This window comes from Amblyomma americanum, chromosome 4 (assembly GCF_052857255.1).
Source record: "Amblyomma americanum isolate KBUSLIRL-KWMA chromosome 4, ASM5285725v1, whole genome shotgun sequence".
NCBI lineage: Eukaryota > Metazoa > Arthropoda > Arachnida > Ixodida > Ixodidae > Amblyomma > Amblyomma americanum.
Genome location: NC_135500.1, coordinates 192,916,864 through 192,944,668, shown reverse-complemented (window position 1 = coordinate 192,944,668; position 27,805 = coordinate 192,916,864). Strand labels below are relative to the sequence as shown.

The 27,805-nt window shown below is 46.2% G+C and overlaps 1 protein-coding gene across 5 annotated transcripts in view; it reads left to right on the top strand.

Moving 5' to 3' along the window:
- The window catches only part of tho2 (THO complex subunit 2-like protein), a 64,365-nt gene extending 37,865 nt beyond the window's left edge, over positions 1 to 26,500 (top strand). For 3 of the 5 annotated variants that reach the window (XM_077662715.1, XM_077662712.1, XM_077662714.1), the window contains exons 26-35: positions 1,677 to 1,805; positions 2,051 to 2,182; positions 3,828 to 4,012; positions 4,163 to 4,238; positions 8,865 to 8,955; positions 12,459 to 12,642; positions 13,826 to 13,974; positions 16,492 to 16,818; positions 23,637 to 23,814; positions 26,206 to 26,500. In XM_077662715.1, coding sequence (XP_077518841.1) covers positions 1,677 to 1,805; positions 2,051 to 2,182; positions 3,828 to 4,012; positions 4,163 to 4,238; positions 8,865 to 8,955; positions 12,459 to 12,642; positions 13,826 to 13,974; positions 16,492 to 16,818; positions 23,637 to 23,814; positions 26,206 to 26,260 — 1,506 coding nt within the window. In that variant the 3' untranslated portion in view covers positions 26,261 to 26,500. The remainder of the gene's footprint in view (positions 1 to 1,676; positions 1,806 to 2,050; positions 2,183 to 3,827; positions 4,013 to 4,162; positions 4,239 to 8,864; positions 8,956 to 12,458; positions 12,643 to 13,825; positions 13,975 to 16,491; positions 16,819 to 23,636; positions 23,815 to 26,205) is intronic. The other 2 variants (XM_077662717.1, XM_077662716.1) reach the window with 1 other exon arrangement.
- The last annotated feature ends 1,305 nt before the right edge of the window (positions 26,501 to 27,805 follow it).

Here is a 27,805-nt window from a genome sequence, read left to right as displayed (position 1 = left end):
CGGATTTTGAAATAACGAATACTATCAAATTATTGAGGCTTTGCTGCACTTTGGGTGTGCACAGCTGCCAGTACAGCATTAAATTACTGTGAGCAGGTTACCTTCTAAACCAGCCTGTTAGCTGAAATAATACAGTAGAGCCCCTCTATAGTAAAGTCACCTGACCAGGAAAAATCTTTAAATCACGGTCCTTACTAATGTGTTGTTGGTAATGGCATGGCTCTGAGGATGCTCTCTTGTGACTTGTTAAACACAGTGTTGATTTATAAAATAAACACCCAGAATTGCTCTAAATCTTTTCTGTTGTTTCTTTACAAGCGGAATATTTACTTTTCAGCTATCGCATTTTATAGCACAGTTTCGATTTCATTTAGGTACGTCTTCTAGAAGTACTGCATTTGCATGAATGCAACACAGCTACGAATATAAATAGAGTTTGATTCCATGTGAAAACCAAAGCTTTGTGTGAACGCGGCATCCTCTTTAGCCTCGGCATCAATTAAGAGGGAAAAGTTGAGAAATGTGCGCGGCAGGGTCATACCTGTCAAAACCGGCCACGCCGTGCCGCCATGCTTCCACTTCTTGCCGCCACTTCCCCTTGCTTTGCGCTGCCGTGCTGCAAATGTTTGACCTCTTCTTCCCTTCTGTGTTCCTCATTGCACTTTTACTGGCTTTCTTTTCTCAGCGACCCGCGCCACCTTTCTCCTATGTGCATGCCGCGCATTTGCCTCTTGGCCCCGAGGCTTTTGAAAAGTTGTCTTCTCTGTGCAGCTCTCAAGCTTGGTGGTAAAGCCATTCCAATAAGCGCCCGTTTATCATCTTCGGTATCCATTTGCCTCCAAATGTTGGCCTCGCGATCCTAGACTTAGTGCGTGTTACGATGTCATTATTCCGCGGGGAATACTCTTTACTATAGCCGTTTTTTTTTTTTGAAAATAATCTTTACTATAACTGAAAAAAAAAAAGAAGCTTTTTCGGGACCGAATCGAAAAATTCGTTAGAGGCACTTGGATATCTCTTAACTGCGGGAAGGCGAAAGCTGTTTGCGACTCATTGCACTGATTTGAATTTGAGCAGTGACGTCACGCTGCGCATGCGCAGTTGTTGCTTGGCGGCAGATCACATCACCCACCAAGCTTGCTCACAGTCCAGTTGGCAGGTTGTGATCCCGTGACAAGGTCCCGTGACCTAGGATGTAACGGGCAGACACCGCGAGTATTGAGCCATTAAGGGCTTTTGCTTTAAAATGTGCTGTCCTGTCATTTATGGAAAGTGAATTGGCACTAGTTTCACTTTACTGTATCAGAGTTTACTTTAGCAGGGTTTTGCTATAATGATTTATCTGGAACAATGTTTGCCAGATGTGTACTGGCAAGAGTGCACATGGCTGTGTTGTCATCGAGGCTTCACTAAGGCTTTTGAAGTAGCCCAAGAGTAATTTCACATCCATTATAAGGGTATGCAGCTTTTTGAAATTTAAGGAAACTTAAATTGGTACTGGTGGGAGAATCAAATGTGGCACCAACTCTGCAGCTGTGATGATCACTGTACCAACTGAGCTGGCCATGTTCACTGGCAGCTGTGTGTGTGTGAGTCCAAGGTGACAATAACGCTTTCACAGCCAGTGATACATTCAACACCATAAAGAAGATGTGGTCCACCTTGTTTTGTTGCAGATATTTTGTGACATCACATACACGGTAACTGCTTGCACGGAAAATGAGGCCAACCGCTATGGTCGCTTCCTTTGCTCCATGCTGGAAACTGTGATGCGTTGGCACAGTGACAAGTCCATTTTCGACAAGGTGTGTATCTGTGAACCGCCACTGATTTCATCACTGTTTTATTGCTCTTGACTCCTTTTTTTTTTTCATTTTTAATATGTTATTGCATTTCTATGGGGGGGGGGGGGGGGGGGGAGTGACACCTGTTTGTATTTGTTGCATCATTATCATCCCCATTCTGCTGCCATGGTTCGTTCCTAATTAATAGGAATGGTCATAGTGTTTGGAGCCAAATGTAAAACCTCACTGCAAATATGCTTGTGCAGGAGTGTGCCAACTTTCCGGGATTTATGACGAAGTTTCGTGGTGCCAGCCAGTCATCGGACATCGCCACTGACCATGTGGACTACGAAAATTACCGCCATGTCTGTCACAAGTGGCATTTCAAGATCACAAAGGTATTGCTGCTGGTGGGGATTCTGCACCTTTTCATCCAGGCCGCAGTAGAACTTTTATTTCAAATTTTTTGCGATCTCACTTCACGTATTAAGCTCAGATCAGCATGCTTTGTCTTGCATGCACCTCAAAATGCGTTGTTGTCCGGTCTGATCATCAGGGGTTTGTCTGAAGCATTGCCTCTTCTGTACCCTCTGACCTATACAGTCCAGCTCCCTTGTAACAAACATGACAGTCATGCACTGTTTGTTGGTTGTATCCAGATGTTTGCAGTAACTGGACTGGCTGTTACATAGGTGACAAGTGCAAAGCAGACTTCCATGATACACTGTCTACACGCCATCTGTGTGCCACCGCCAGCCTAGTCAGGTTTTGACTCTGGCACTTCTTTGCGACATTGCCCATTTCGTCTTCGCTTCAGAAACAGTGTGAGAATCGCGTGCATCGCTGTCAGCAGTGTGACTGGCCTCGTGCATTAAGGCCTGGTGTATCACGTGATCAAACACCGCTTTTCATTATAACTCATTCATTAATTGGCCAATTTCGAAATATGCATCCGCAGATTTGTGTGTGGGTGAGGTGGCGGTGGCCAGTTAACTCGCGCAGAAAACGTTCCACATTGTCCAAGATTTATTCTTTAGCTACTGGCAGTTTTGCGTCAAGTAAAGCTCGGGGCACTTGGTGAACTTAGCACAGACAGAGTGCCAGAGTAGGGGTCTTGAGACGCTTGTATAACGTCCACGAGGTTAAGCCACTTATCTGCTCGCTCCTGGCTGATAACATCACAGGCGTGTAGGCTTGACAAGTTAGGCACTCAAGCTTTTTCAGCATATAGCATTTAATTCAACTTCTAAGGAATCTGATGAGTGGCGGCCCTAGCGATAACTGACATGATTGATAAATAGGCACTGCAGCGTAGACTGAGATCACATCTTTTACTGTAGTTCTGTTCAAGCACTATATCCTATACCTCCTTTTATGACCCACCATAAAAAGATTGTCATGGAAGTAGGATTCACGTTTGAGGATAAGACAGGTGCCATAGACAATCCATGAGTGTGCCACTTTTCTTCTTCTGTTCCGTGCGGCTGTTTTCCGAAGTGAGTAAGCCTCACAATGACCTCCAACTGCGCAGAAGCAGAGGCTATGGTGGACTTCCTTTTGATTTTATTTTCTTTACATAACCTGTGCCCTTTTCAGGGTTCTTGCGAAAAGCAAATATAGTATCGATGCTCATGTAGACCACTGTGCCCTCCTTGCATATTTGCCTTTTTTGCCGGTCATATAGCAAAAGCTTGTTGGTGTAGATGTGGCATAGCGCAATATGCTGTGAAAGCTGTCTTTACGTGAAGTTAAAGTTGTTTTTGTTAGCTTGAAGCATGAGGTCAACAGCTCTGGCCGGGGGCTTGCTTATGATTGGTGTTATGATGTGAAGGCTCTTTCTTGGTAATGAGGTAACCAGCATCTTGCACTTACGAGCTTGGCTTGTTGATGGTATATTTAGTGCTACTGTTCATGTGGCAATTGAATTTTCCCTGACCTCCTTACTTCTTTGGGCTTATAAAGCTGCAGGTTTGGTGTTTTACCCCCGAATAAAAGGGCCCAGGTATGTCTAGCGTCCATGGCTTCTGTGTTGTCGCCCTGCAGGCACTTGTGATCTGCCTGGAGTCCGGTGACTATGTCCAGATCCGGAACAGCTTGATTGTGCTCACCAAGGTGCTGCCTCACTTTCCTGTGATGACCAACCTGGGGCAGGCCCTGGAGCGGCGCATCGAGAAGATACGCCAGGAAGAGAAGGACAAAAGGCCGGACCTTTTTGTCCTTGCCACTGGGTAGGTCGTGCTTGATGGTATCTTGCTGTAGCAGTCGTTATGTGTGGCGTTCATACTCTGTCACCTGAATTTATCGGCCATCTTCAAAGCTGATTTCAATTCTTCAGAGTTCGGACCTGCTGATGATGTGTGACATGTGTTGGTTCGCAGGTATTCTGGCCAGTTGAAGAACAAGAAGCCTGACTTGATTCCAGAGCATGAATTTCACGTGAAGGACAACAAGGAGGTCAGTGACCTTAAGCTCTTGGATCTTTGCAGTGCCTTGAGATGCATAAGAATGGGGCAAGACTGCACTCATGTTTATTTCCAACAAAGGGAGTCGTGAAGCTGTGCTGTATAATGAAAGGTTTAAGAATTATACAAATTGTAATTTTTTAGGTGGTACGTTGAGATGCTGTTTGGTTATTTTGCTTGATGGGAGATTAATTAGTCATCTCTGTCAGATGAGTACCATCACTAATTATTGGGCTAAAAGGGGATGTTAGTTCAAAATAGCTTGCCTTATCATAGATTGAGAAATTGCTGAAAGACGTCGTTGAGCAAAATATTCCATTCCGAAGAAGTAGAAGTAAATACAGTGGAACCCCGTTCATACGTTTTTCACCTGACCGCGAAAAAAAAACGTAACAGCCGGGAAAACGCAACAGTGAGTAAAGGTCCGAAAATTAATGAAAACAGTGCAGCTTTGCCTTGAAACAATTTATTTCGACATCAAGTCAGCTTAGGTCTTTAAAAAATCGAGAATGGTCGTTTGCCGTTTTTTCCGCTCGCTGGAAAACACCACGCTTTTCCTGGAAAGCCACATTGCTCTCAGCGTCGCTTTGAGGTGCGACGTACCTGCGGAGGAGGTCCACAGCCGCGACGGCTTCTCTAAAGCTCGGGTCCGCCAACTCCCCGGAATCATGTGGCTCGTGCTCCTCGTCATCACAGTCTGAGTCTTCACTCGCGACCGAGTCTGCAACGATCTCGGCGATACTCTGGCACTCGGACGTCACGACAGCAGCATCCACGGCGACGTAGTCGTCATACGTGACTCCCGTGGCACCCAGCGCATTCAAAGCTTCACTCAGCTCTTGATCATGAGAGGCTGCTTCCGTCTCTTCAGCTTCCGTGGCAGTTTCCTCTCCGCCGTTCATGCGAAAGCCACACTGCGCGACACGGACGTGGAGAAGGACACGGACGACTCGGATGGGTTGAACCGCACAAACAAGAAAGACTGGATTGCTGCAGGCCCGCGGGTTTTACTCGCTTCGGCTGACGAGGCAGTGGCCATCTAGTGGCAATCTCTCCAACTCGCGTGCGGCTTTTTATGGCCTCCGAGATTACCCACGCGCGTGGAAGGGGTGATCTCGGAGGCCATAGTCTTGTAGCCAATTCCGTAGCCAAGCCTGGCCAAGACTCGTCAAAATGGCGGTTGGCGCGCGTTGCCCGGCCGGGTTCGGGGTTCCAGTTTGCCACGTATCATGCGGGAACGTTTTCACAGCTACAACGTAACAGCGGGGTACCCAATACATTAAATCCTATGGGAGCTATGCCGGGTCCGGACGAAAACGACGTAACAGCCGGGAAAACGCAGCAGTGAGGAACGTAACAGCGGGGTTCTACTGTACCATATTTACGAAATTAGTGCTTCTCAGAAAATGAGGTTGATAGGCCCGGAAAATATTAAATGGCTGCGTCTACTTCAAAAGAAAATATTTTGAAATATTGTTAATGCTTCACGTTTTGAACATACAGAACCAATTTTTGTGTCGCTTCGCATCACCCCCTTTCCCAAGTCTTTGAATATATACTATTGAGGCGGCATAAAACAAGTATTAGACAAAATAATCCATTTATGGTGCACCTGTCGAACTTAAAATGCAAAGAACTGAAGTATGCCACCCGTACTGGTTTCGCATGGTTCATGCTGAAAACTCGAATTATGGTCGCTAAATGCTTTCATACACTCTTCCGTGCTCATTAAATAAGACATCTAAATTGATGTACACTTAGGGTGCACAGAATTTTATAAATCGAGGCCTTTGGATGGACTGGTCATTTCTTTCAGTCCCTTGAACTCTGAATGAATGAGGTTTTACTAGTCGTCACATTATTTTTTGTTGCCAGTCTTGTTATTTTATGGACTTTGTTTTGCATGACCTCATTACAGCTCGGATACTGTTATGCGGTCTAATCAAGTAGTATGCATTTCTGTGCACATCATTTTTTTTATTCGTATGGAGGCAGTCTAGTTTTGTTTATTTTAGTTGCAAAGACCATACACTGTTTTGGAAAAAGTAAGGGCAACAAGATTTGCTTATCATTTTCTGAAATTTTTTTGTACTGGACAGAAATTCGATTTGATATTTGAAGCCATTTTTTTCTTCATATTCTTATTTGATTCATATTCAAAATTTTCAATATTCCCACACCCCTATACTTATAATTGTCATCGTCACTGCACCTAGAGATTGGAGGCATAGCGATGTACTTATAGGTGTTTGCATGCAACATATCATGGTGTCTTCATTCACCAAATGAATCTCCTTCATTCACCAAATGGTGCCTGCAGCTTGCAAAAGGTATACTCCTTTTCCAGTACCTGCAGCCTTTCAGTGCCCAAAAAATTTGCTTCACAGCAGCTTTTTTTACACTTCTGTTTGGAACTTTGAAATGAAATGAAATGAAAATTGGTTTTTGAGGAAAGTAAATGACATAGTAACCCTCTCACATATCTGCACCATAAGGGAAGGGGGTAAAGGAGGTTGTGAAAGAATAAAGGAAGAAAGAGGTGCTGTAGTTGAGGGTTCCAAAATAATTTCCACCACCTGGGGATCTTTTAACGTGCACTGACATCACACAGAACATGGGCGCTGTTTGTGTTTCGCCTCCAAACGCAGCCGGTGCAGTCAGGTTCGAACCCGGGTACAGGAACTTTGACCTTCATTTGCTTTTGGGACAGCATGGATCAAAAGGAAGTTAACAATGCGTTTTCTCGTGTTCCTTTTTTTTCACATGTCTCGTGAATAGCACCATTTGGGTCTCTTCAGCAGGAGTTGTGCTCCATGTAGTGTTTGATTGTACTGATACTAAAATTTTGGCTTTGGCCTTTCCCTGCTTCCAGTGGTCACGATTTCATCGCTAGTGAATATGCTATGGATATTGCTATAAATGTACAGCTGCAGCAGAAAAGATTAGCATAAGTGATTGATAGCTGGTGGCAAACAATCTCCACCCATGGCATTGAATTCATGAGAACACCGGTAACAAGAATGCATGCCTTCCCCAATCCTCAATCTTGCAGAAGGTTCAGCAGAAAGTTGCAGCTTTTAAATAATTCAATTTTTTTTTTCCCCAGCTTGTCATCGGTCACTTGTGCTGATCCTTTTCCGCTGCATCTGTATGTATGCATAGAATGTGCTATAAAATAAGGTTATCTAAGCAGTACGAAAGACAGGCACCTCACGTGATGTCGCAAGAAAGTTTGGGACATCTTCTATTGAATGTGTTCTCTTCAAGGATAGACGCATGCCATTGCGTTGGTCAGTCCTGAAATACATTCAGCTCATCTTTAATCCTGAATTATTTACTTTTACGCACCTCGTAGAATTTCTAGACTTATCATGTCACACGCAGAAGCTTTGAATGACGTAGGTTTGAAAGTTGTGAAATAACCAATAATAGGTTAATAACTGTATGCAGTAGAATCTTGGTGACATAAATGTGGTTGTTACGAATTTTGCAATGATACGAATTTGTAAAATTCCCCGGCTGAAGTGCACGGTTTACAATGTGCGGAATTCGCCCACGCCACTACAGATGAGAGAACACACGAGCCTCGACCGCACCCTCTAGCACTAAGTGCTGCCCGTGCATCACGGACGCGCAATCGCCAATCGTATGAAGCCCGCACATCGCCGACATTGCTATCGCTAATCGTGCGGTGCACACCACAAGCAGTGGTGCGCGGGCTGCACATCACTGTAGGCACTGTGAGTAGCGAGCTGTGGCCGCACGGTCTTGAATGGATCCTGTAAACTGTAAACAAGCCTGTGTGAAGGCATTTGCTATGCTTCTGCATAGGAATTTTTTCGCGGCCCTGTGAGATTCGTATCAGCGAGATTCTACTGTATTCGTAGGTTCTGCGTTGTGGTTTGTGATGACTGATTGCATCCGCTATGTAAAGTCTAAGAGTTTTAAAAATACAATCAGAATTGCAGTTTCACCCCCCCGTGAAACTGCTTTGTTCATTCACCTGCTTATGCACAGTTTGCAAGGTGTTACAATTCATGGTATTAAATCCTTTCTCTTTATTACGTTACTCTATTACTGTATGCACATAGTTTTATTTTTATTGGTAGTAAAAAGTGTAAAGGGCTAACGAAGGGCTAAAGAGGGAAGTACTACGCAATGGTTGTAGCTTGCCTGTACTCACCTACGAGACAGAATCGTAGAGGTTATTGGAAAGGCTTGAAATTAAATCCCAGACAATGAATTCGAGTTAACGATATCCTAACCGAAATCAAGAAGAAACCTGGGTGGGCAGGGCATGTCGTGCGAACAGAAGGTAACCAGTGGTCCCTTAGGCTAATGGAGGGATTCTAAGAGAAGGTAAAATAGTAGGGAGCGGCAGGGAGTCTTGTGGACAAATAAGACTATATACAAAGTTTGCAGGGAGGAGGTGGCCACATCTGGTGCAGGACTTGGCTAATGTCCTACAGTGGACCTTGCTGAGATTTTGGTGATGGTGAATTGAAGTTGGTGTTGATATTTGAACTTGGAACTGGTGTATTTGTTACTGTGCTTGGGGATTGGGGAGGGGCATTTGTTGTTATAGGCTGAACATGCATTGCTTGCATGTTCGCACTAGGGACGGACAACTGGCTCCACCCAGGCCAAGTCATCTGATCGTGCTCCCGTGGCTCAGGTTCGAGCTCCTGCCTCCATGCCCTCTGCTGGAAGTAAGTTTGTGTGCTGTTTTCTTATTTTGGGCAAACGTGTCTAGTGAAGGCATTGACGTTTGTTGTGTCTAGGAACTCTAAATGCTAGCTACTATGGTACAGTGATTGATGCCAGTTATAACAGGACTACACCATAAGAGCGATCACGTGCACTTGCATACATTGTATGTCCTAAACTCTTAAAATGCATGCTGAGATATTATGATGGTAAGCTATATACATTATGACGGTACTCTATATACATTAATCTCTCGTTATAACAAAATTGCTTTATTCGAAATTTCTTCCGGCCCTGACCCAGACACATGCATTTTAAGCCGCATTACTCGAAGCGCGCAAAGATCGAAGTTGCAGGCGGAAACATTGCCGCCGCCGAGTGGCGGTGGTGACCTTTTTGCGCATGCAGTGTCAAATTAATACCGCCGACGAATTAGTCTAATGCAGGCACAGAAGAGGCGAAAAAAGTACCAAACCTACGACAAATGACCTGCCTAGTAACGGGTACCATGCGAGTGCCGAGTGCCTCCAGCTGTTTACAGCAGAGCGAATGGAAGCTGTCAAATTCCATGGTGCAGCGTTCCCAAACCGTTAATCTCGGTTGCAATCGCATCACTGGTGTCCCCCATGATAGAATCCGCATGAACATAGTTTTTTTTTGCGCCGGCAATGCCCGAAAACCGTGGGCAGACTTGCGCCGTAGCATTTCATGGGTGCTCCCGATGAGCAGTTTTACCGCTCTAAAGAGCTCTTCTGGCGCTGAAACGTGTCAAAAAGTACAAAAGAAATGTTCCTCCGATTATGGGCCCATTCACACTTGAGACCCACAGAGGTTGTGCAACTGTTTTGGTCAAAAGGGGGAGTTGCAAACGGTCGCATTGGTCAAAAAGCGACAGTCGCAAGGCAGTCGCTCGGTGCTAGATTTTCCAGCATTGCGACTGCGAGCTGCAAACCACTGAACCATTCGGCGAGTGAGCCGTACTTTCGGCAGCGAGGCCGACCGCGGGCGCACCAGGCAACGAACTGAGCTGCTCCCTGCCTGCCATAGTCGTCTCTAAGCCTAACCGTTTCACATCGGCCAAAGCAGACGAAACTCTCGAACAAACATCATTCCTGAGAGTTTTCGCTTCAAACGAGAAGGCAACCCGCAGGTCACGCTTGCAAGTGTGAACAGTGGTGTTTGTCGAGCTGCTGCCTAGTCTCAAGTGGCTGCTGGTCGCATGCCCTTTGCTGTGTTCGACGCAAGGAGGTATGTTAACAAATCGGGAAGACGACTTCGGGGAAGCCGGTCTAGAAATTTGCTCGCTGCTCGCCATAATCGTCCTGCATCGCAGTAAAACACCGCCCCTAGCTTTGTTGCACTTTTACGGTGCAAATCGATCGATAGCTTGTTTTACTGGCTATAGACCGTTTACAGCGCGCAGTTCTTCCGTTTGAGACCAGATGGCGCCACAGACGCGCTCGGAACACGGCGCCATTACGGACCTCGTAAGTCGCCGGAGTGTACGCCTCGATGCAGTAATGGAAATATCGCGGGTGGCTGCCGAAGTGTTCTTTCTGCGAAGATGGGGAAAGGCAGAGGAAATACGTGCTTTATTGTGGATTGCAAGAATTGCGACAGAGAGTTAAAGGTGCAGGATGCGATCGTTTGCGAGCCTCACGGAACCGAACTGCACAAGGAAGTACTGCCCCTGTTTGCGCCCGTTTGCCATGCATCATTTCCGAACGGGCGAACGTGACAAACACGTCCGCCAGTGCTAGATGGCCAATATAGAAAGAAAGGTTACGATCTTGGAAAATCTGCGAGGGTAAGTGCGCAACATTGCTTCATGATCAAAGTGTTCCGCCACCGAAACCGTCACTTCGTGCTTTCAGTTGCTGTGCAGTTGCGCCTACGTGTGTAGTGAGGCCCCATTGCTCGTAAGTTAAGGTGTTCGGCAATTGTAGTAACAGCAGCGCCGGAGGCCAGATCAGGTACGGAAAAGAAGGACGACTTATGCTCCTACATGCCGCTACTGTAGATCGTGCGCTGCACAGCCGTACGAACGGACAACGCTTACCGTCCGTGTATTGTATGACGTCTTGGTGCTACTCTTGAACTTCGCTCCAAGTAGAGCGCTTTTCGTGGACCAGATTCGGAATACAGCATTTGCGTTACGGCTGCTGGGCTGGATGATTGCCACTTCCTCGCGGTCCATGCGAGACAGCCACTAAAAGTTACCCCGCAGGCCAGCGCTCAGAGAGAAGCTGATTACTTACCACCGAGACCTCGAGCATTTTCATGTCCGCATATCGAGAGTGGAGCGTACCGCAATTTCATATGTGAGACTGACATAATTATGAACTTCGTGTAGTGTGAATGCGTTGCTGTGCGCGTTATAACAATTATATCGCGGAATCCTTCGAAACGATTGCGCGCCAGATTATGAAGGCTGCTTGATGAATGGTACTGCTATACATGGTAGTTAACATTTGTGTGTCTATTTATTTTTGTCACCTTTGTGTGCTTAACAAACCAATAGAAAATATTTTCGGTTTCCTAAGCACCGTTAACAGGTTGCAAACAAATGCGTACGATGTGCATGCGAGCGTTTTAGAGCGGTGTCTGCGTGCATGTACAGAATACTACAACAACCTGCGCTGCCGCAGAAGCATTAAACCTTGCCGTTTAAGATAATAACAATAAAAAAACATTCAGCAAAGCCTTCTGCGGACGCAAAGACAAGTATCAGGAAATCCATCCATTGGCTGGCTATGAAACCGGACACCGTTTTCAAGGCCACAAGAGATCAAATTAGAGTTCTCACGTGTCCTTCGAATCTTTGGCCAAACCATACTGTCTCCTTCCCACTATTTTACAACCGTATCAGCCGAAACACAGCCTTTGGAACCGAACCATCAGACGCGGCAGCCGTCGCGACGAGGCGCGCTCGGAGCAGTCAGGAGGCGTGCAATGGCGGCGTGCTCACGTGACCAAAGATGGCAGCCCCCATGATACGGCGCTGTAAAGCGTCTATAGGTCAACCTATGAGGAGCAGTGTCAGGCAGTGGCTCCTAGTTTGAATTTACCATAGCAGATGCCGACTTGTTCGAATTATCGGGAGTTTTCCCCAATCAAAATACAGAGGGTTGTGCCGGGAACCGGGCATCAGTTCGAATTAATTAACTTTGAATTAACGAGCTTTTACTGTATTGGTCATCACTTCATCCCTGTTGGGACACTTGTCCCTGGTATTCCATCGAACAAGCATTCATAATTGTTTCACATAATGCACGGCTCAAAGCACTTATGCAGCACTGAATATAATAAAGTAATCAGACGCATCTGTGGCATTTGAGGATGCGATGCAGTTTGTGGCCTTGTTCTTTCATATTGAGGAGCTTTTATGTGACAGTCCTACTGCTTTTCAAGCTACCTGCTATTGTCGAAAATGTCTCTTGTTGCTATTCACGCTTCATTTGTTGTTTGTACTGTGTACTTATTCTGATTGTTTTTGGGTTTCTAGGTGGAGAGAACCAAAAGGAGAGGAAAGTGGAGACTGTTCCGAGAGCTTCGCCTCAGCCCAGCGGGCCAGTGACATCCAAGTCAACCAACTCAAATTCCCTTGCCTCTGGAGGCAACAACAGTGGCGCCAGCAATTCCACAGTGACCAAAATGAGCTCGTCAACAGCACGGAGAGAATCCAGCCGGTATAAAACTGTCTTTAGCCCTAAGCTTGGACTTGAGCCCTTTTGAAAATTTTGTTTCCTGTTTGTCATCTTTGATTATTAAAAACATTCGTACTCTGCAGGACCGTATACCAGGTGTACTAATACTACCGTAAAAACCGGACCATAGGTCGGACCAATATATAGGTCGACCCCCAACTAACCAATTCTAAAAATGAAAAAATCTTTTTCAATGGAAAAAGTATCGAAAGTCACCCTTACCTTGAAACAAAGGCGACTCAACAGATTGCACAATGGTGACAGTATTTATTTTCATTTAAATGCTGCTCATATGTACACCCAGCCAATTTTTTAAAAGTATCGCACGCCCATCGACCCGCGTTTGTCAGCACCTATCATGGCGCGGAGCGGCGAAAACAAATGAGGCACGCGCATGTGTACACACGTGCTTACTCTCGCTTCTTTCGCCACTCCGTGCCGTGATCTGCATTCGGCAGTCACAGGCAGCGATCTTGCACGCAGCTCCTGTACGAACTCCGCACCCTTCCCTTCCAATTCTGGATACGGCGTAAACCCGGCACCGCGATGCGAAACAACCTGCCTCCGACCCATTTGTGCGCCCGGCACTCGGTATGTTTTCCCGAGCCTCATCGCAGGCCAAATGCCCGCCCCGTTTCGTGCCGCTCTCAAGCAAACTACCCTTTGCGCGCCGACACGCCTTCCAAGATCGTCCTCCCACCCCTCCTCACAACTCCGCTTCCCTCTCCTCACTCTCTTGCAAAAGCGTGAGTGGCCTCCACGATCAACCGCCATGCCGCCGGATGCCGATCGCAGAAGCCATGCTCCATGAAGCAGGCCTTCCATGGGAGCCAAGAGGTGGCTGCACTGATGCTCACGGATGCCCCTCATTGGTCTCTCCGCTGGCGCTGTGCGTCTCTATCTTTAGCTTGATTGGCTTGATTGCCGCCTGTGTACATTGCACGTCTACCCCATCGCGCACTTTTGTCACTCTTGTTGTGGTGCGGTTGTTTCGTTGGCTTGGTTCAAATCTCAGGCCCTGGTTGTAATTTGGGATGGTGGACTGGAACACCGTGCCCATTTTCATTGCATTCAGCAGTAGAGATGATGAAAGCGACCTGGGCTGAGGTGACGGCCACTGCTCCACTTCATCACGTGCCTTTATTTTATTTTTTTTCGGTGTCAGGTCAGTCAACAAGGAAAGCAGCAGCGATGGCCATGACAAGGTCTCTGGAGCCCTGGCTGACCGGAAAAGCGCCTCTTTGCAACACGATGACCTCAGGCTATCTAAGGATGATGTGCACAAGAGTGACCATTGGTCAGAGCCCAGTGAAGGTTAGTAGAAGTATATTTTTTCTCTTACTTGCCTCAGTGGCTCAATGGCTTTGGCATTTGGCTGCTGATCTCAAGGCCGCAGGCAGGATACCTGCCACAGCAGTTGTATTTTGATGGAGGCAAAATACAAAACCGTCCATGCCGTGGGCTCTGCAGAGGGTGCAAACCTTGCATGAAGAAAGCTTTTGTGTCGTTGGTGTTGTCTCAGTTATGGGTCAGAACTGTGAGTTTCCCATAGTGCTGCTTTCATTCTTTATTTTTAGAGTGCAGCTCTTGGGCGACCTGGCTTGTGCGTTGTCGCCTGCATAACCGGCAGAGCTACAGCAAAGTGAAGAGCACGGCGAAGCATGAAAGTAGGGCTATAAAATTTAGTTTTGAGGAAATGAAAGGCGCAGTAACTGTCTCACTACTCACTGAACACCTCAACCATGCCGTAAGGCAAGGCAGGAAGGTGGGACCACCTGGGGATCTTTAATGTGCACTGAGATTGCACAGCGCTCAGCACCTGAAGGTGTATCCAGACAACGGACCATGGACCTGTTTTGGCCCGCAGACTAGCGGTCACTTGGGGTATAGCTTCCGGTCTGCGAGGTCCGCGCATGGTCCACGGGCCGGATCGCACGAGAAATCCGAGAACATTTTTTTTGGCGGCAGACCACGGACCTCTTATTTTTAGCCTACTTGCACACATCGAGTCTCGCAACAACACCACACTGGTCTTTCCCGGTTCGGTGCTCACGGCAGTCGAGGCGACACCAGCAAAAGTAGACTTGCGTCCACTGTTAACATGTCAACGTGGCCGGGCAACATTGTGTTCTACTTTTTAGCCTTAGTACAGCTTTATGGCTCGTTGACACTTTGCATTCGGCGGCGAGAGCGAGCGAAATTAGTCGCAAGGTCGGTGCTTGCGACGTACACAGATATGGTTAGAAAAGAATGCTGTCTACGTTCCATAAGCGTATGCACCCTCATGTATGCTAACTATTTCTGTGAACAAATGTATGCTCCGCTTAAGCCTGGAAGGGGCACAATCGTCACTCTAAATAAAAAATAAAGCAAATATTTCACTCATACGTCTTCTTATAGGCGAGGTGAGACCAAGCTAGAAATGGGTGCGCCATTTATTGCCAGTGAACGCGACAAACAAGGCAGTAACAACGATGAATCCAGTCCGAAGCGAGCGGTCCTGCTTCGAAGCGCGCCGCCATGTTTGTCGCTGTGGGAATGCAACTTCCTTATCGCCGCGGCAGAAATCTGTCCCGGACCAATTAGGCTTTTCGCTGGGTATTTAGGCAGAATCTGCCGCTGAATGCTGAAGCGTGAGAAGAGTGTCGCTGCAAGCGGATCACATAGCTTTGGCCCACCTTGTCGCCTGCTCTTTTGGTTCGTCGTGTGGATGCTGTCGCCGGCCAGGCCCGGCCGGGCCACGCGCGGTCGACCCCATGTGATTGGTCCGCGGGCCAGTCCGTGGCCCACTGTCTGGATACGCCTTTAGGAGTTTCGCCTCCATCAAAATGCAGCCGCAGTGGCCGGATTTGACGCCGAGTATTCCGGCTCAGTAGTCGAGCGCCCTAATCACTGAGCCAACATGGTGAGTGAGCACAGCGATAACAAAGGGAATTCGAGAACGGAAGAGTGGAGGAGGGGTAGCAGTGCAAGAGAGATAGGCAGAAGCATACGGCAGAAAGTGGAGGGTGGGTGGGCTACTGTGGGGGCAGGCGAGAAGTGTTGCGCTCAGTTTGCACTTGCTGTTGCGGTATGACTTCCTAAACGCGTCAACAGATGACGTCATGCTTAAAACATGCACTGCAACCGTAAGCGAAGCAGTGGATGCAGTAGCAGGCAGATACCCCCTCAACCTCTCCATTTTTGACACTCAGGTGGCACACATGGAGGGTTTGTGAAAAGCTTCGCTCTGCCTTGGCCTAGTAAGGCGATTCCTTGTACAAAGATTGTGGGCCCCTTAATTTTAGTGTCTTCCACAAAACTGCTTGTCGCAACTTGAGCCAGCCATGAACTAATAGTCGAGCTGTCAACCAGCACATACATGGGCATCTGTTGGGGCTGTTTGAGGAGTCCATGCTGTTTAACATGGAAACTGGCACCCGATTGTGGGTGACGCGCCTTGTGGCCCGCTCCAAACGAAGATGCACCCTTTCCTCCTTGAAGCATTTTGACTAGCTCGTTGCACTGTGTTCTCATAGGGAGCAGTAAACACGAAAGAGGAAGAGGACAACCTGGCAAGGGTTGCACCGCCCTGCTCTACACCACTAAGGGGAGTGTTCGTTCAGTGCGATAGTTTAGAGGCCTTGTGCGAAAAACCTGCACTCTTAAGGGTAGCATCGTCCAAGTTTTCTGGCTCAGTATATTGCAAAATCAAATTTCGCATTATGGAGTACCGTAATCATCAATAAAAACTCGGCTCAGGTTTCCCAGTCAAAGGCATTGCGAACAAACTTTTTGTGCATGCGTTTATCTGCTTTGAATTGGTGTCACTCCACTTTGCCCCTCTTGCAGAGCACAAACGGCGTCGGCTAGACACGGTGGGGAACAGCGTGGCCTCATCGGGCAGCAACGCCAGCAGCAAGGTAGGGGGCAGCGCTACTAGTGGTGGTGGTGGCCGCTCCTCCTCCCAGCAGAGCCCCAAGGTGGTCGACGAGCCCTCGAGCAAGGGGGCTTCTGGTGACGACCTGCGCTCCTCGTCGTCTGAGAAGTGGGCCCACCCCAAGGACCCGCATGAGGGGGACAAGACCAAGGTGAAGAAGGGCAGCCGCAAGCGGGACCACTCGGAGGAGAGCGCTGTGGACGGCGGAAAGCGCAAGAAGGACGAGGACGGCCCCTCTGGTAGGCATGCACCTCTCTCAGGGCACGAGGCAGCCAAATGCATTGCGCAAGTATGGTACCAAAAGGGTCACTTAGTACCCGTGCTGCTAGCTGTTGGCAAACAAAAAAAATGCTTTGGATGAGCGCTACTGGCCCTAAGGTGGGGTGAGACTTGAAAAGCTATGGTTGTAGGTAGGTGCAGCTTGCATTAGAGCTCAAAACTATGTTTAGATATTGTTCAGTATAATTTGTTTTCGTCTACTAACGTGCCGCTTTCTGCAGAGCATTGAAATCTTTTATGAGAGTAATAACTAATGCTTTACTTAACTGGCACCAAAATTTGCGCTTCGAACATAACTAGATTTAAGTTTTTTTTTTCTTTGTCGATGCAGTAAAATTACCACCCATGATTGTTTTTGTTTTTGAAGTCTGAAAAATACAGATGCACTTAGGCTACTGATTCTGGTTCCAGTTATGTAAATGGCCTTGACCGACATCTGTGAGAAATTTCATTTCATTTCATTTCATTTTAATACCTTAAAGACCCACTGGGGGTATTACATAAGGGGTGGGTACATACAGTCAAATAAACAAGTGTTATGTTGAAAAATGGTTGGTAACAGCTTCGCCGAATGTGGATGGGCATGAGATGGTAGCGATGTCATTGGAGAGGTCGTTCCAGTCTACAGAAACACGGTGAAAAAAAGAAGCGGCACAGGTAACAGTACGGGCACGGGGGCGAAACACTTGGAAAGGATGACGAATGTGGTGGGATATGCCGGCTGGCGGGGCAATGTAGGGAGCGCAGCGCAGCGAACTATGGAAAAATTTATGGTATAGGCAGAGGCTAGAAATACGACGACGAAGTGAAAGGGGCGCTAAACTGGATTCCATTTTTAAAGATGTTACACTGATATCGTACGAATAGGAGGAATGAATGAATCTGGCTGCTCTGTTTTGAAGTGACTCGAGCGCATTGATAAGGTAAACTTGATGAGGGTTCCAAACTGGCGATGCGTAATCTAACTTTGACCTGACAAGAGATTTATGTGCTAGTAATTTTACCTGTTGTGGGGCGTGGCGAAGATGACGTCGTAAAAATCCGAGAGTTTTATTAGCCGAGGAAATGACGTTAGTAACATGTGTAGCCCATGATAAGTTGTTACACAGTGTGACGCCTAGGTATTTGTGTGATGAAACGGACTACAGGTGAACGTTAGCGACTACATATGGGAAATCAAGCGGGTTACGGCGGCGGTGGAAGGACAAACGTTTACATTTATGAGGGTTCAGTTCCATTAGCCAACGGTCGCACCATTCCTGTATGCGGTTTAGGTCATCTTGAAGGTATGTTGGGTCGGAGGTGTTAGTAACTGTGCGATAGACGACGCAGTCGTCCGCAAACATGCGAATATTAGAGCACACATTGGTCGGTAAGTCATTAATATAAATTAGGAATAGAAGCGGGCCTAGTACAGAACCTTGAGGGACGCCTGATGTTACTGGTAGCGGATTGGAATTTTGATTGTTAACAACGACAAACTGTGAGCGATTAGTCAGGAATTCTTCTATCCATTTTACTATGTCGGGGGGCAAGTTTTGTTTGCTTATGCCGTATAGTTCTTGGAAGAAAGGTACACAAAACTCCAAATATGTTTTGTGAAAAACACCCTTAAAGCCTCTTAAGGGGGGATGAGGGTCTTGAAAACTTTTTTTTTATTTCTTAACATATCTTCCTGAAAATTGGCATGCAGATATATCTTTGAATGCTAATCCCAAATATATATTCAGATTTTATATATCTCATCTAGAAATGAAGATATTGCAAAATAATTTATGCCACTTAGGTCTTTTCTTACGGGCCATTATGGTGGTTTCTTAATTAAAAAAACTAGTTTTAAAGTAATGCTGTCATTCTTAAGGGCCCATTGCACATCCTAAAGCTAAAGAAATTTTTAAAAAGTCATCACATAGGTCATGAATGAATAACAAAGTAGGAAAGAAAAAAACAATGTGGGAGTAATTAGCTTAGATCTGACCTAATTGCTAGTCTATTGGGTTTAATGAAAATTGGAAAGCTTTAGGATGTAGCTGAGGTGTTGCTGAAAAAAATGATACCTACTTCAATAAAATCAGTCGATGCAAACATTATGAAAAGTTCCGTAAGGCAAAGGCATTTGATCGAAAAAGCAAAGCTGAGAAAATTGCATTCAAAGTTTTGCTTACTCTGCCATTTTTGTTTACTGATCATATGGAAAAATTTAATGCTTTAGCATGCCGCCCAGTCATTGCTGAACACAAAAACACCAAATTTACAGAAATCTGTTCATGTAAAGATTATGAAAACCTCTGTATTGCATTGGCACTTGACAAAAAAAAAGCTCCGAAAATCACTTGCTATTTTCTTTGAATCTGCCACACATTCACAAAAGTCCTGGGCAGTAGTCATGGGTGCTGTCAGGCTTGTGCTTCTTGGCCATCCTCTTCTTCACCTTTTCAGCATTGGTGTGACCCTTATTACACCTGCACAGCCTCTGTTTATCTTTTTCAAGGCTCCTACCAATGAGGCAGCTCCCAGGCCTGTAACCAAGCTGTGCTGCAACAGCTCTGCTGGTTGTTGCCATTCCTTGGTTGAAGCGAGAAACTGCTTCTTGCGAGGTTAAAAACAGGACAATGAGGAGTGTCTAATGCGAATGTTCAAATGTTCAAGCTTCAGCTTAGAGCGCACAACGTCTTGGCGCTCTGCCAAGTTCGCCGAGCGCGCGCCCCCCCCCCCGAGCTCTCAAAATATATATATATATTAAAAAAAAAACAAATGATGTTATCAGCGGCGGCAGCGGCTTGGCGCGCTGCCAAGGTCCGCGCTGCGCGTGCTTGTCGAAGCGTTGAGCACGCGAGCTCGGTTCAGCCGCGTCCGTCGGCACGAAGCGGCGTGCGCAAACGCCGAAGTCGACGTTAGGCTTAGGTCAGCCGGCTCGGCCGCTTCCGACGACACGGAATTCGAAGCGGCTTGCAGCGTATCAAAAGTCGATATTTTCCACGGGCTTAGTCCAGGCACATCCACCGGCACTGCAGAGACTTGCGGTAACGCCGAAGTTGACGGCGATCGGCATTGTCCAGCCGCGTCCACCGGCGATGCTGGCGTCAACAGGGTTTGTTCAGCCGCGTCCACCGGCGAAGCTGTTGTTGGCGAGCTCAGTCCAGCCGCATCCACCGAGGGTACAGCAGCTTGCGGCATCACCGAAGCTGCAGTTCTCGACGATGCAGCGCTCTACTTATTCCATGCGCGTCTCTTTTTGCCGACTGTTTTTCGCGTGCTTGCTTTCAAGCGCGCGTCTCGGGCCATCGTGACACACGGAACAAAGACACCAGGCAGGCAAATACACGCAAAAGCACGAAATTCGGGGCTAAAAGAAGCGATTCAATAGCCAAAATGTCTACAATAACGATAAGGAAAACGGCAGAACGAAAAATACTAGGAAACAAAGAGGAGCGCGAAAAATGACGGGCGTGCAGGCGAAAGCAGACGACGGGAAGGAGCCGAACAACGCGGCCGCGGGGGGCTAAGCATGCGTCACGGCCAATCAGAGGGCTGCGCCTCGAGGAGCGCCCGTTTTACCCAATCGGCGGCCGTCTCGCGACGCTTTCCCCCCTTGCGAACGGGTGCTGATAGCTCCGCTGTGCGAGGGTCTACAGCTTGCCGTAAGGCGCCAAATTGGAGAGCGGGAAACCAGCTTTCAAACGAGACCAAGATGGCGCCGATCGGTTCGCGTCGCGCGGAGCTACGGCAGCTTGAAAATGGGGCAAACCTTCGCGCTTAGCGTTCAATTTCGGCTCACCGACGTTTCTAAATTGCCGTTTTTTTCATACTTTGAGTTGGAATTCAGCTAAAATATTTTGTAGAGGCATAGTTGGGACATTAAAGACTTCAAAATCGCAATTTTTGAAAATTGCCATTTTTGACCATTTTTCGCGATTTCAAGACCCGCGTCCCCCCTTAAAACAACCACTTTTTCGTTCGACGTGACGACAAAAAAGGACCAGAAAACTCTTCTTGAAATGCGAAAACCATGCATAATATATTTTATGAACGATAAAGAAAGTTTCTATGAGATGATCACAAAATCTCAGAATCGAATTTTTTTGAGTCTCATCCCACCTTAAGATTGGGAGAAATGGTTAAAAAAAATGCGAAAATTTGCATTTTCAAAAAGTGCAATTATCAGGCTCAATATACCCTAATGTACCTACCTACAATTTTCAAGGTCTAATTTGACCTCCAACTGCAAAAAGAGTTATATATTTGACGCTTCTAAACCACCAAAATGCTGATTTCGGAGCAAAATGTGGCAGAACTTCACGCCTTTCACTTGCCGAAACCGCGTCTAACGATGGCCACCATCTTGGTCTTTTTCGAAAGTTGGCGCTCTTTCCTGCATGCTAGTACAGTCGCCGACCTATTTTTCGGACTCGAAGGGACCTGAAAAATGGTCCGAATAATCGAACAGTCCGAAAAATCCGTGAAGTACAAAATGATCACTTTATTGCGATGAAATCGGTTTAAAAATGTCACTGATTTTACTTTGTGGAAAATTTCTCTTGGTGGCGACGATTTGCGCCTGTATTTGCGCCAAAATTATGCTTTCACTGTACACACTAGACAGCAAGGTCACGGCGTTTAGTTGAATAATTCCCACGCATCTTTGACGGGTCCAGCAGCACTGGCGGGGCCATGTTGTCCACATCCCCAGTGTGCACCACATCGCTCGTCAAAGACACGCAAAGAGAAGGCACTTTTCGTTCAAAGCGGTGGAACTGCCGGATGCAATTAGTTGAATAATTCCCACGCTTCCTTGACGGACCCAGCGGCACCGGTGGGGGGCCATGTTGTCCATATCATCAGTGTGCACCACATCGCTCGTCAAACATGCGCAAAGACAAAGCACTTTTAGTTCAAAGCGGTGGTACCGCCGGATGCAATCACAAAACGGTGAACGGATGTAACTTCGTGAAGACTGAGCACCACTCGGACGACGCGGTCGGAGAAACCCAAGTGATGAAACGGGGAATGGTGAACGTATATGAGATTGGCCGTGGTGGCTCAGTGATTAGGGCGCTCGGCTACTGATCCGGAGTACCCGGGTTCGAACCCGACCGCGGTGGCCGCGTTTCGATGGAGGCGAAACGCAAAGGTGCCCGTGTGCTGTGCGATGTCAGTGCAGGTTAGATCCACAGGTGGTCGAAATTATTCTGGAGTCTTCCACTGCGACACCTCTTTCTTCCTTTCTTCTCTCAGTCCCTCCGTTATCCCTTGCCTTAATGCGCGGTTCAGGCCTGTGGAGACATGAGATAGCTACTGCGCAATTTTCTTCCCCCAACAACTAATTTTCAACGTATGGGACAAGTGATAACTGCCCGTGACAACGTCGGCGACAAAAGCAAGTTGACGGCGATGGCAATCCGACTGCCACCTCGAAGTGTCAAGAGATTGCAGGGACCTCTACTGGCAGAAATGAGGCACCGAAAGTATGTCAAGCCAATCCAACTGCAGCGTTAATCCACCTCAATCCAAGATGGCACCTTCTGCACCGGTGAAAAGCCGATAAGATGGCCGATTTTGGCCCGCAGGCGACTGAAATTAGTCCGAAAAATTTAACTTTCGGACTTTTAATGTCCGAAATATCCGTCGCGAATATGTACGCACTTCTATGGGGTGACCGACGGTGCCTCGTCGAGGTCCGAAATACCCTACAAGTCTGAATTATTGGAGTCTGAATTACCCGTCGGCTACAGTATTACTCATAAAGTTGAATGGCGCAAGGGAACGAACACAGGAAGACACAGACAGAAAGAGCGCCTTACTAGCCCAACAGCAAATATTTCTGCAATGTATTACTCACTATTGTAAAATCTTCTTGGAACGTCCACATTCCGCCGTTTTCTGTTGCCTTTACTACGATCTCCAAATGGCTGGTGCGCACACTTCAATGTGATTTTCCCAACTTTGTGTTTTTTCTCAACGTGACTAGCCTTGAGAAATTTTAAATTATTTATGGTGCATTTTCATTTAATCTTATATCATTGAATTCAGAAAGAACTGGACTGTCCAACTATGCTATTTTTTGTAGCTGTGCCTAATATTGTAACAATATAAACAGCATAGCTCTGCTCAGCAGGTCTTTGGCTACAGCTCTATTTCACTTGGAACCAAAAATTATTCACTGAAAGTGTCTTAACGACTCATAAGAATTGCCTAATTAGGCTTCATTTATTTCTCTTTAATATGGGAACTAATTGAGATATACTGTAACTAATAATTTTGAAAACAGGAGGACAAAATACATATGTTCTCCTCATTTCATTACGATATCTCCTATTAAAATTATCATTTTAAAACTAGACACACAATACCAGAAAAAACCAAAGCTGGACTCGTCAAGAGCCAGAAATGGCAGTCTGTGTTGAGTCTGGCTCGTCCAAGTTCACCATGAGCAACCTAGTCTAACTGGAAAAACTTAGCAGCAGAACCTTGTTTGTCACAGGCCTGGCATAGTGGTGCTGAGGAAAGTTCTCCGAAATAACGTTAAACTGGCTGGCTGGCTGTGCTGCACCAAGTTTGTTTTCGTACCAAGTGTGTTACCGCAGTGCAAGGTAATGCACCTGCAACAAGGTAGAGAGCTGTTCCATTTGGATTCATTGCTAGTGAATACTTGCACACATTTGCAGAATGTCCAGAACATATGCATCGAGGGAATGCTACGCTATTAACAGAGGTCACTGCCACATTTCTAAATCTCGAAAGGGGGCCTGATCTTGCTTTGTGTCCTCATTGCCTGCAGCCAAGAGCTCGAGCAAGCGCAATGGGGAGGATGCTAAGGAGAAGGATCGCTATCGGAGGGTGAGGCAGTCGCAGTCTTTACAAGGGCTGCCTTGTGACCAGCCGCTCTCCTCCCTCCAGGAAGAGACGTCACCCAAGATTCGCGGGGAACGAAGAGCTGACCGGGATGACAAGAAGCAATATCCTTTTTCCCCACTGCAATACCAACATGCTGTGTTGGAGGTGGATGCTTAGTGGGCACTATGGGCTCAGTGTCTGCACACACTAGAGAATTTTAACATAACTGCCCCTGTTGCTTACTGTGTGGGGTCCAGAAATCATTTGTGCAAAAACCAAAGCCAGCAGTGTCAAGTACCGTATTTACTCGCGTAATTTGCGCACTTTTTTTTTCCCAAAATTAAGGCTCCAAAAAAGGGGTGAGCAAATTACGCGGAGATTTTGCAAACTTGTTCTAAAAACTCTACAAAGGTCATAACGTCTTCCCCGTAACTCCCGTCCCTCCATGTCCAAAAGAAAAGTTGACTCCAGTTATGTGTGGACGCACACCCCCACCCCTCTCACGCCCGCCTCCACCCCGGACCCGCATTTTGTTCATGTGATGGCATGGCAGCGTGTGCGCAGCTCAATGCAATAATTGCGGAACAATCCAGTCGCAAAGCCAGCAGTCAGAGGCAAATGGGGATGCAAAGGTATAAAACGGCACCTGCGCATGCAGCCCGGCTGAGTAGCGGCAAACAGAAAAGCCAACGGTTCTGTAGTTTTGGATTCTACCTCCGCGCATGCTTCGGAGGTTACCAGAAGCTTGTTCTCACAGCCGTTCATACAGTAAAGTGACTTCTGGCGCGAGCGAGCTGGGTGAACGGCGCGAAATTTACTTTTTCTTACCGGAAGCACTGTGCAAACATTACGGGCTTTTTTTCTGGCACTCCTCACTCGCCTTTTGCCGATCTTTGCGAGCCTGCCCTGCATGCACCAGCGTACATGCTGGTGTGATTGCGCAGCAGGTAGCTCAAGCTATGCGATCAAAAATTTTTTTCCAAAAATCCAGATGAAAAGTTTGTGGTGTGCAAATTATGCACGGGTACAAATTACGAGAGTAAATACGGTAATAAGGTGGTGCCATCCTTTGGTGAACGGCGGTGATTTTGAATGATGCGTTTAACAAAATAGCATTGAAGTTCCCATTCGGCAGAAAACCCAGCGTCGATGGTGGTGGCAGTGGTGTGAAAGAAAAATCTCCACAGAAGCAGCTTAGATGGTCCGTCTAGGTGACGTGACCTCGTGGCGTCATCACGGCCTGCCCGCCTTATTGTGAGCAAACTGTCCACCATGGCAGGTGGGACTGAAGTCAGTCATTGGTCTTGAAAGGTTGGGAAGAGCAACCTTAGTCTCACAAGCCCCACCGGTGGCATCACCTGCCATCTCAAAGCAGTGGCGCATCACTTAACCGCTGCATTACTGCACCAGGAGTGGTACGAGGACTCCCAGCGATCTATGAATTTAAAGTAAAGAATGACCAATTCTTTATATAAGGGAATTAACCCATTAATGCTGTCACATCATACCCTTAAGTTATAGCTTAATTGTCCCCTTCAGTTTTGGCATATGCACTCCAGAAAGGGTTTCAAAGCAAAGTCTGCTGTTGCAAGGTTCTAATCAACAGAGTCAGGTTCAATGTCTGCACAGAGGTGGGTCGCTCCCTCTTCATAACCCACCTCTGTTTACATTAATCTATGACAAAGTTGTAATCAACGGAGTCAAGTGCACTGTCTGCACACTAAGTGTGTCACTCCTTCTTCATATCACCCTATTGATTAAATAAACCTACTTTTGACATTGTTCATTAAGCGGGTAGGGTATGTAGTGTTTTTCTTTTTTTCATTCTAAGCGCAACTTAATTTGCTGCATGCATTAAGTTGCTTCCTGTAACTTCTGTTTTTACTTTCCATTGCACATTCGAATTCACATGATGAAAATTGCTTTGCTTACTAATAGCTTTGCTACTCAGCTTATATTTTGTTGTAAGTGGCACACACACACATCACACATGGTTGTCTTTAGTTGGCTTCTGTTTAAAACTTAATTGCAAAATTCTATTCAAATTTCAACTTCTCTGTTTAAAAATTTTGCTGCTGTTACTTAGGTAAAAAAAGGTGGCCAGCGAAGCATTTGGGTCCTTTCATTTTCCAGCACAAGTACTATTTTGTGATTTCTGTAAAATGAAGATGGTTAGCCTGCTACACATGCCCGCTGGCTTTGGTCTCTGTGTGGATGCAATTAACAGTAGGGTATCAGAGGGACAGCTAAATTAGGTTTACTTATGTGTAGGCTATGTGTAGGATCATTTGTGCTTTTGAAAAGACTCTGAGCATTCTTATGCGTGAGCGTGATGCGGTAAAGTTTCAGGGCAGTTTTGCATAAGTCATTTGTTATCTGTTATAAGGCTAATAGAAGTTATCCAGTATGGGTCTGCGTTATGTCGTTGCTATTTCTTTGCTGCAGCATACTGTGAACACTTAATTGAAGTAGTCTTTGAATGTAGCGAGTTTCTTTTCCTTAACATGTCTTACTCATCGTTCCGGTAGCAGCAGCTCAACATCTGCTAAGAAGAGGTCATCATTCTAGCTGCCATGTTCCAGCTGAAGACTGAATTTGCTTCATCACTGGTTGCCGTGTTGCACTCTCAAGTTGCCTATCGGCCACCCGTCCTCATCATGTCCAAGAGTGCCTGTACAGATAAACACAGATCATAAAAAAATCATGTCATAGTGTTAGCCTTGTGCAGCTGTTCATGTTGACTGTTTCATCCATCGTCTCCTGGCCTGTTACTGTAAAATAAAATCATTATTGTGCCAGGAAAGAGAATTCTGTTAGTGGGCTGACTTTTGTTACGTCTTGTGTACTTGTTCATGTTGCTGGCACGTAGGGAAGGGACTGTCCTCTTAGACCTGTGCACTCAAGCTACAGTGGTGCTTTAGGAGCACATTGTCAACAGAACTGCCTTAATAAGTTCTAAAATCAGTTGAGTTGGTGCATTCAAAGATTCCTCTGTTTTGGGGCATTTGTTAAGATTTGGGGGTAAAGTTGAGCACTATTTTTTTGTGATAATTGGGTGCTCCTTAAAACCGTGCAATTGTTGGCATTTTTCTATTGGTGAGGTTGAATCCTTAAGCACTCATTTTTGCATTACTTAGGGCCCTCCTGAAAGGTATTGCATACACGGTAGGTCTGACCAGCCACCGCTGTATGGCACTGATTATTCAAATGCCATACTCTGAGGCTAGATAAAGTTGCCTTAGTATCAGGCAGTATAGAATTATGAACAGGGAGGTATTGTAGCATGCAGGTGGTAGTGTAGAAAACAAACTTGCACTGGTAGACTGTAAAGCTGTTTACCCAGATCTCCGAGTCTTCCAGTAGCTCTGGATTTTAGGGATATTGAAAGCAAAATTATCTCTGCAGTAGATACTAGCTAGAAAATAAGTACTGGTGGCGTAAAAGCAGATTGGCAAAAATTTACAAACCATTGCAGTAGTATAGCTTGGAGCATGAAAATTGGCTTTTAATGGAAAACATGTTTGAAGTTAAAAAAAAACTAGATAAAACTACCAGTATTTACAACAACTGGAATTTTGTTTTCTGGATCACCAAAAATCCTGGATCCCTGAGCTAAAGGTAGACTGACTGCGCTTTGGGCACCATGTAACTGCACAAAATAAGGGGATATGTTTACAGCAATGCTGTAGGGCAGTGTTTACAAAAGGATAAATGTATTTATACAAAGCAAGAACCAATACATGTGATGGAATGAAAATAACGAATAATGTAATAAATAAGGCAAGGACATGAAGCAACACATCTAGCCACTGGGGATCACAAACAAATGCCAAGTACGAACAGTGTAATTGATAAGAACAGACAGTTTTGAAATCCTGAGATAAGGTGTAGAGGAATTGGAGCTTATTGATATTAGCCTAAACAGAGGAGTTCATATGCATACCATAGTTCTAATGCAAGGAGTGACAATGTGTCTGAGGGGGTATGCATCATGTTTTATAAATTTTGCATGAAAAGGATTCAGGTTTGTTTCTATTTCCTCCTAAACAAACGCAGCAGTACAAAGTGAAATCTTGTCTTCTAATTGAAGTATTTTCGTCTTGCACAAATAAG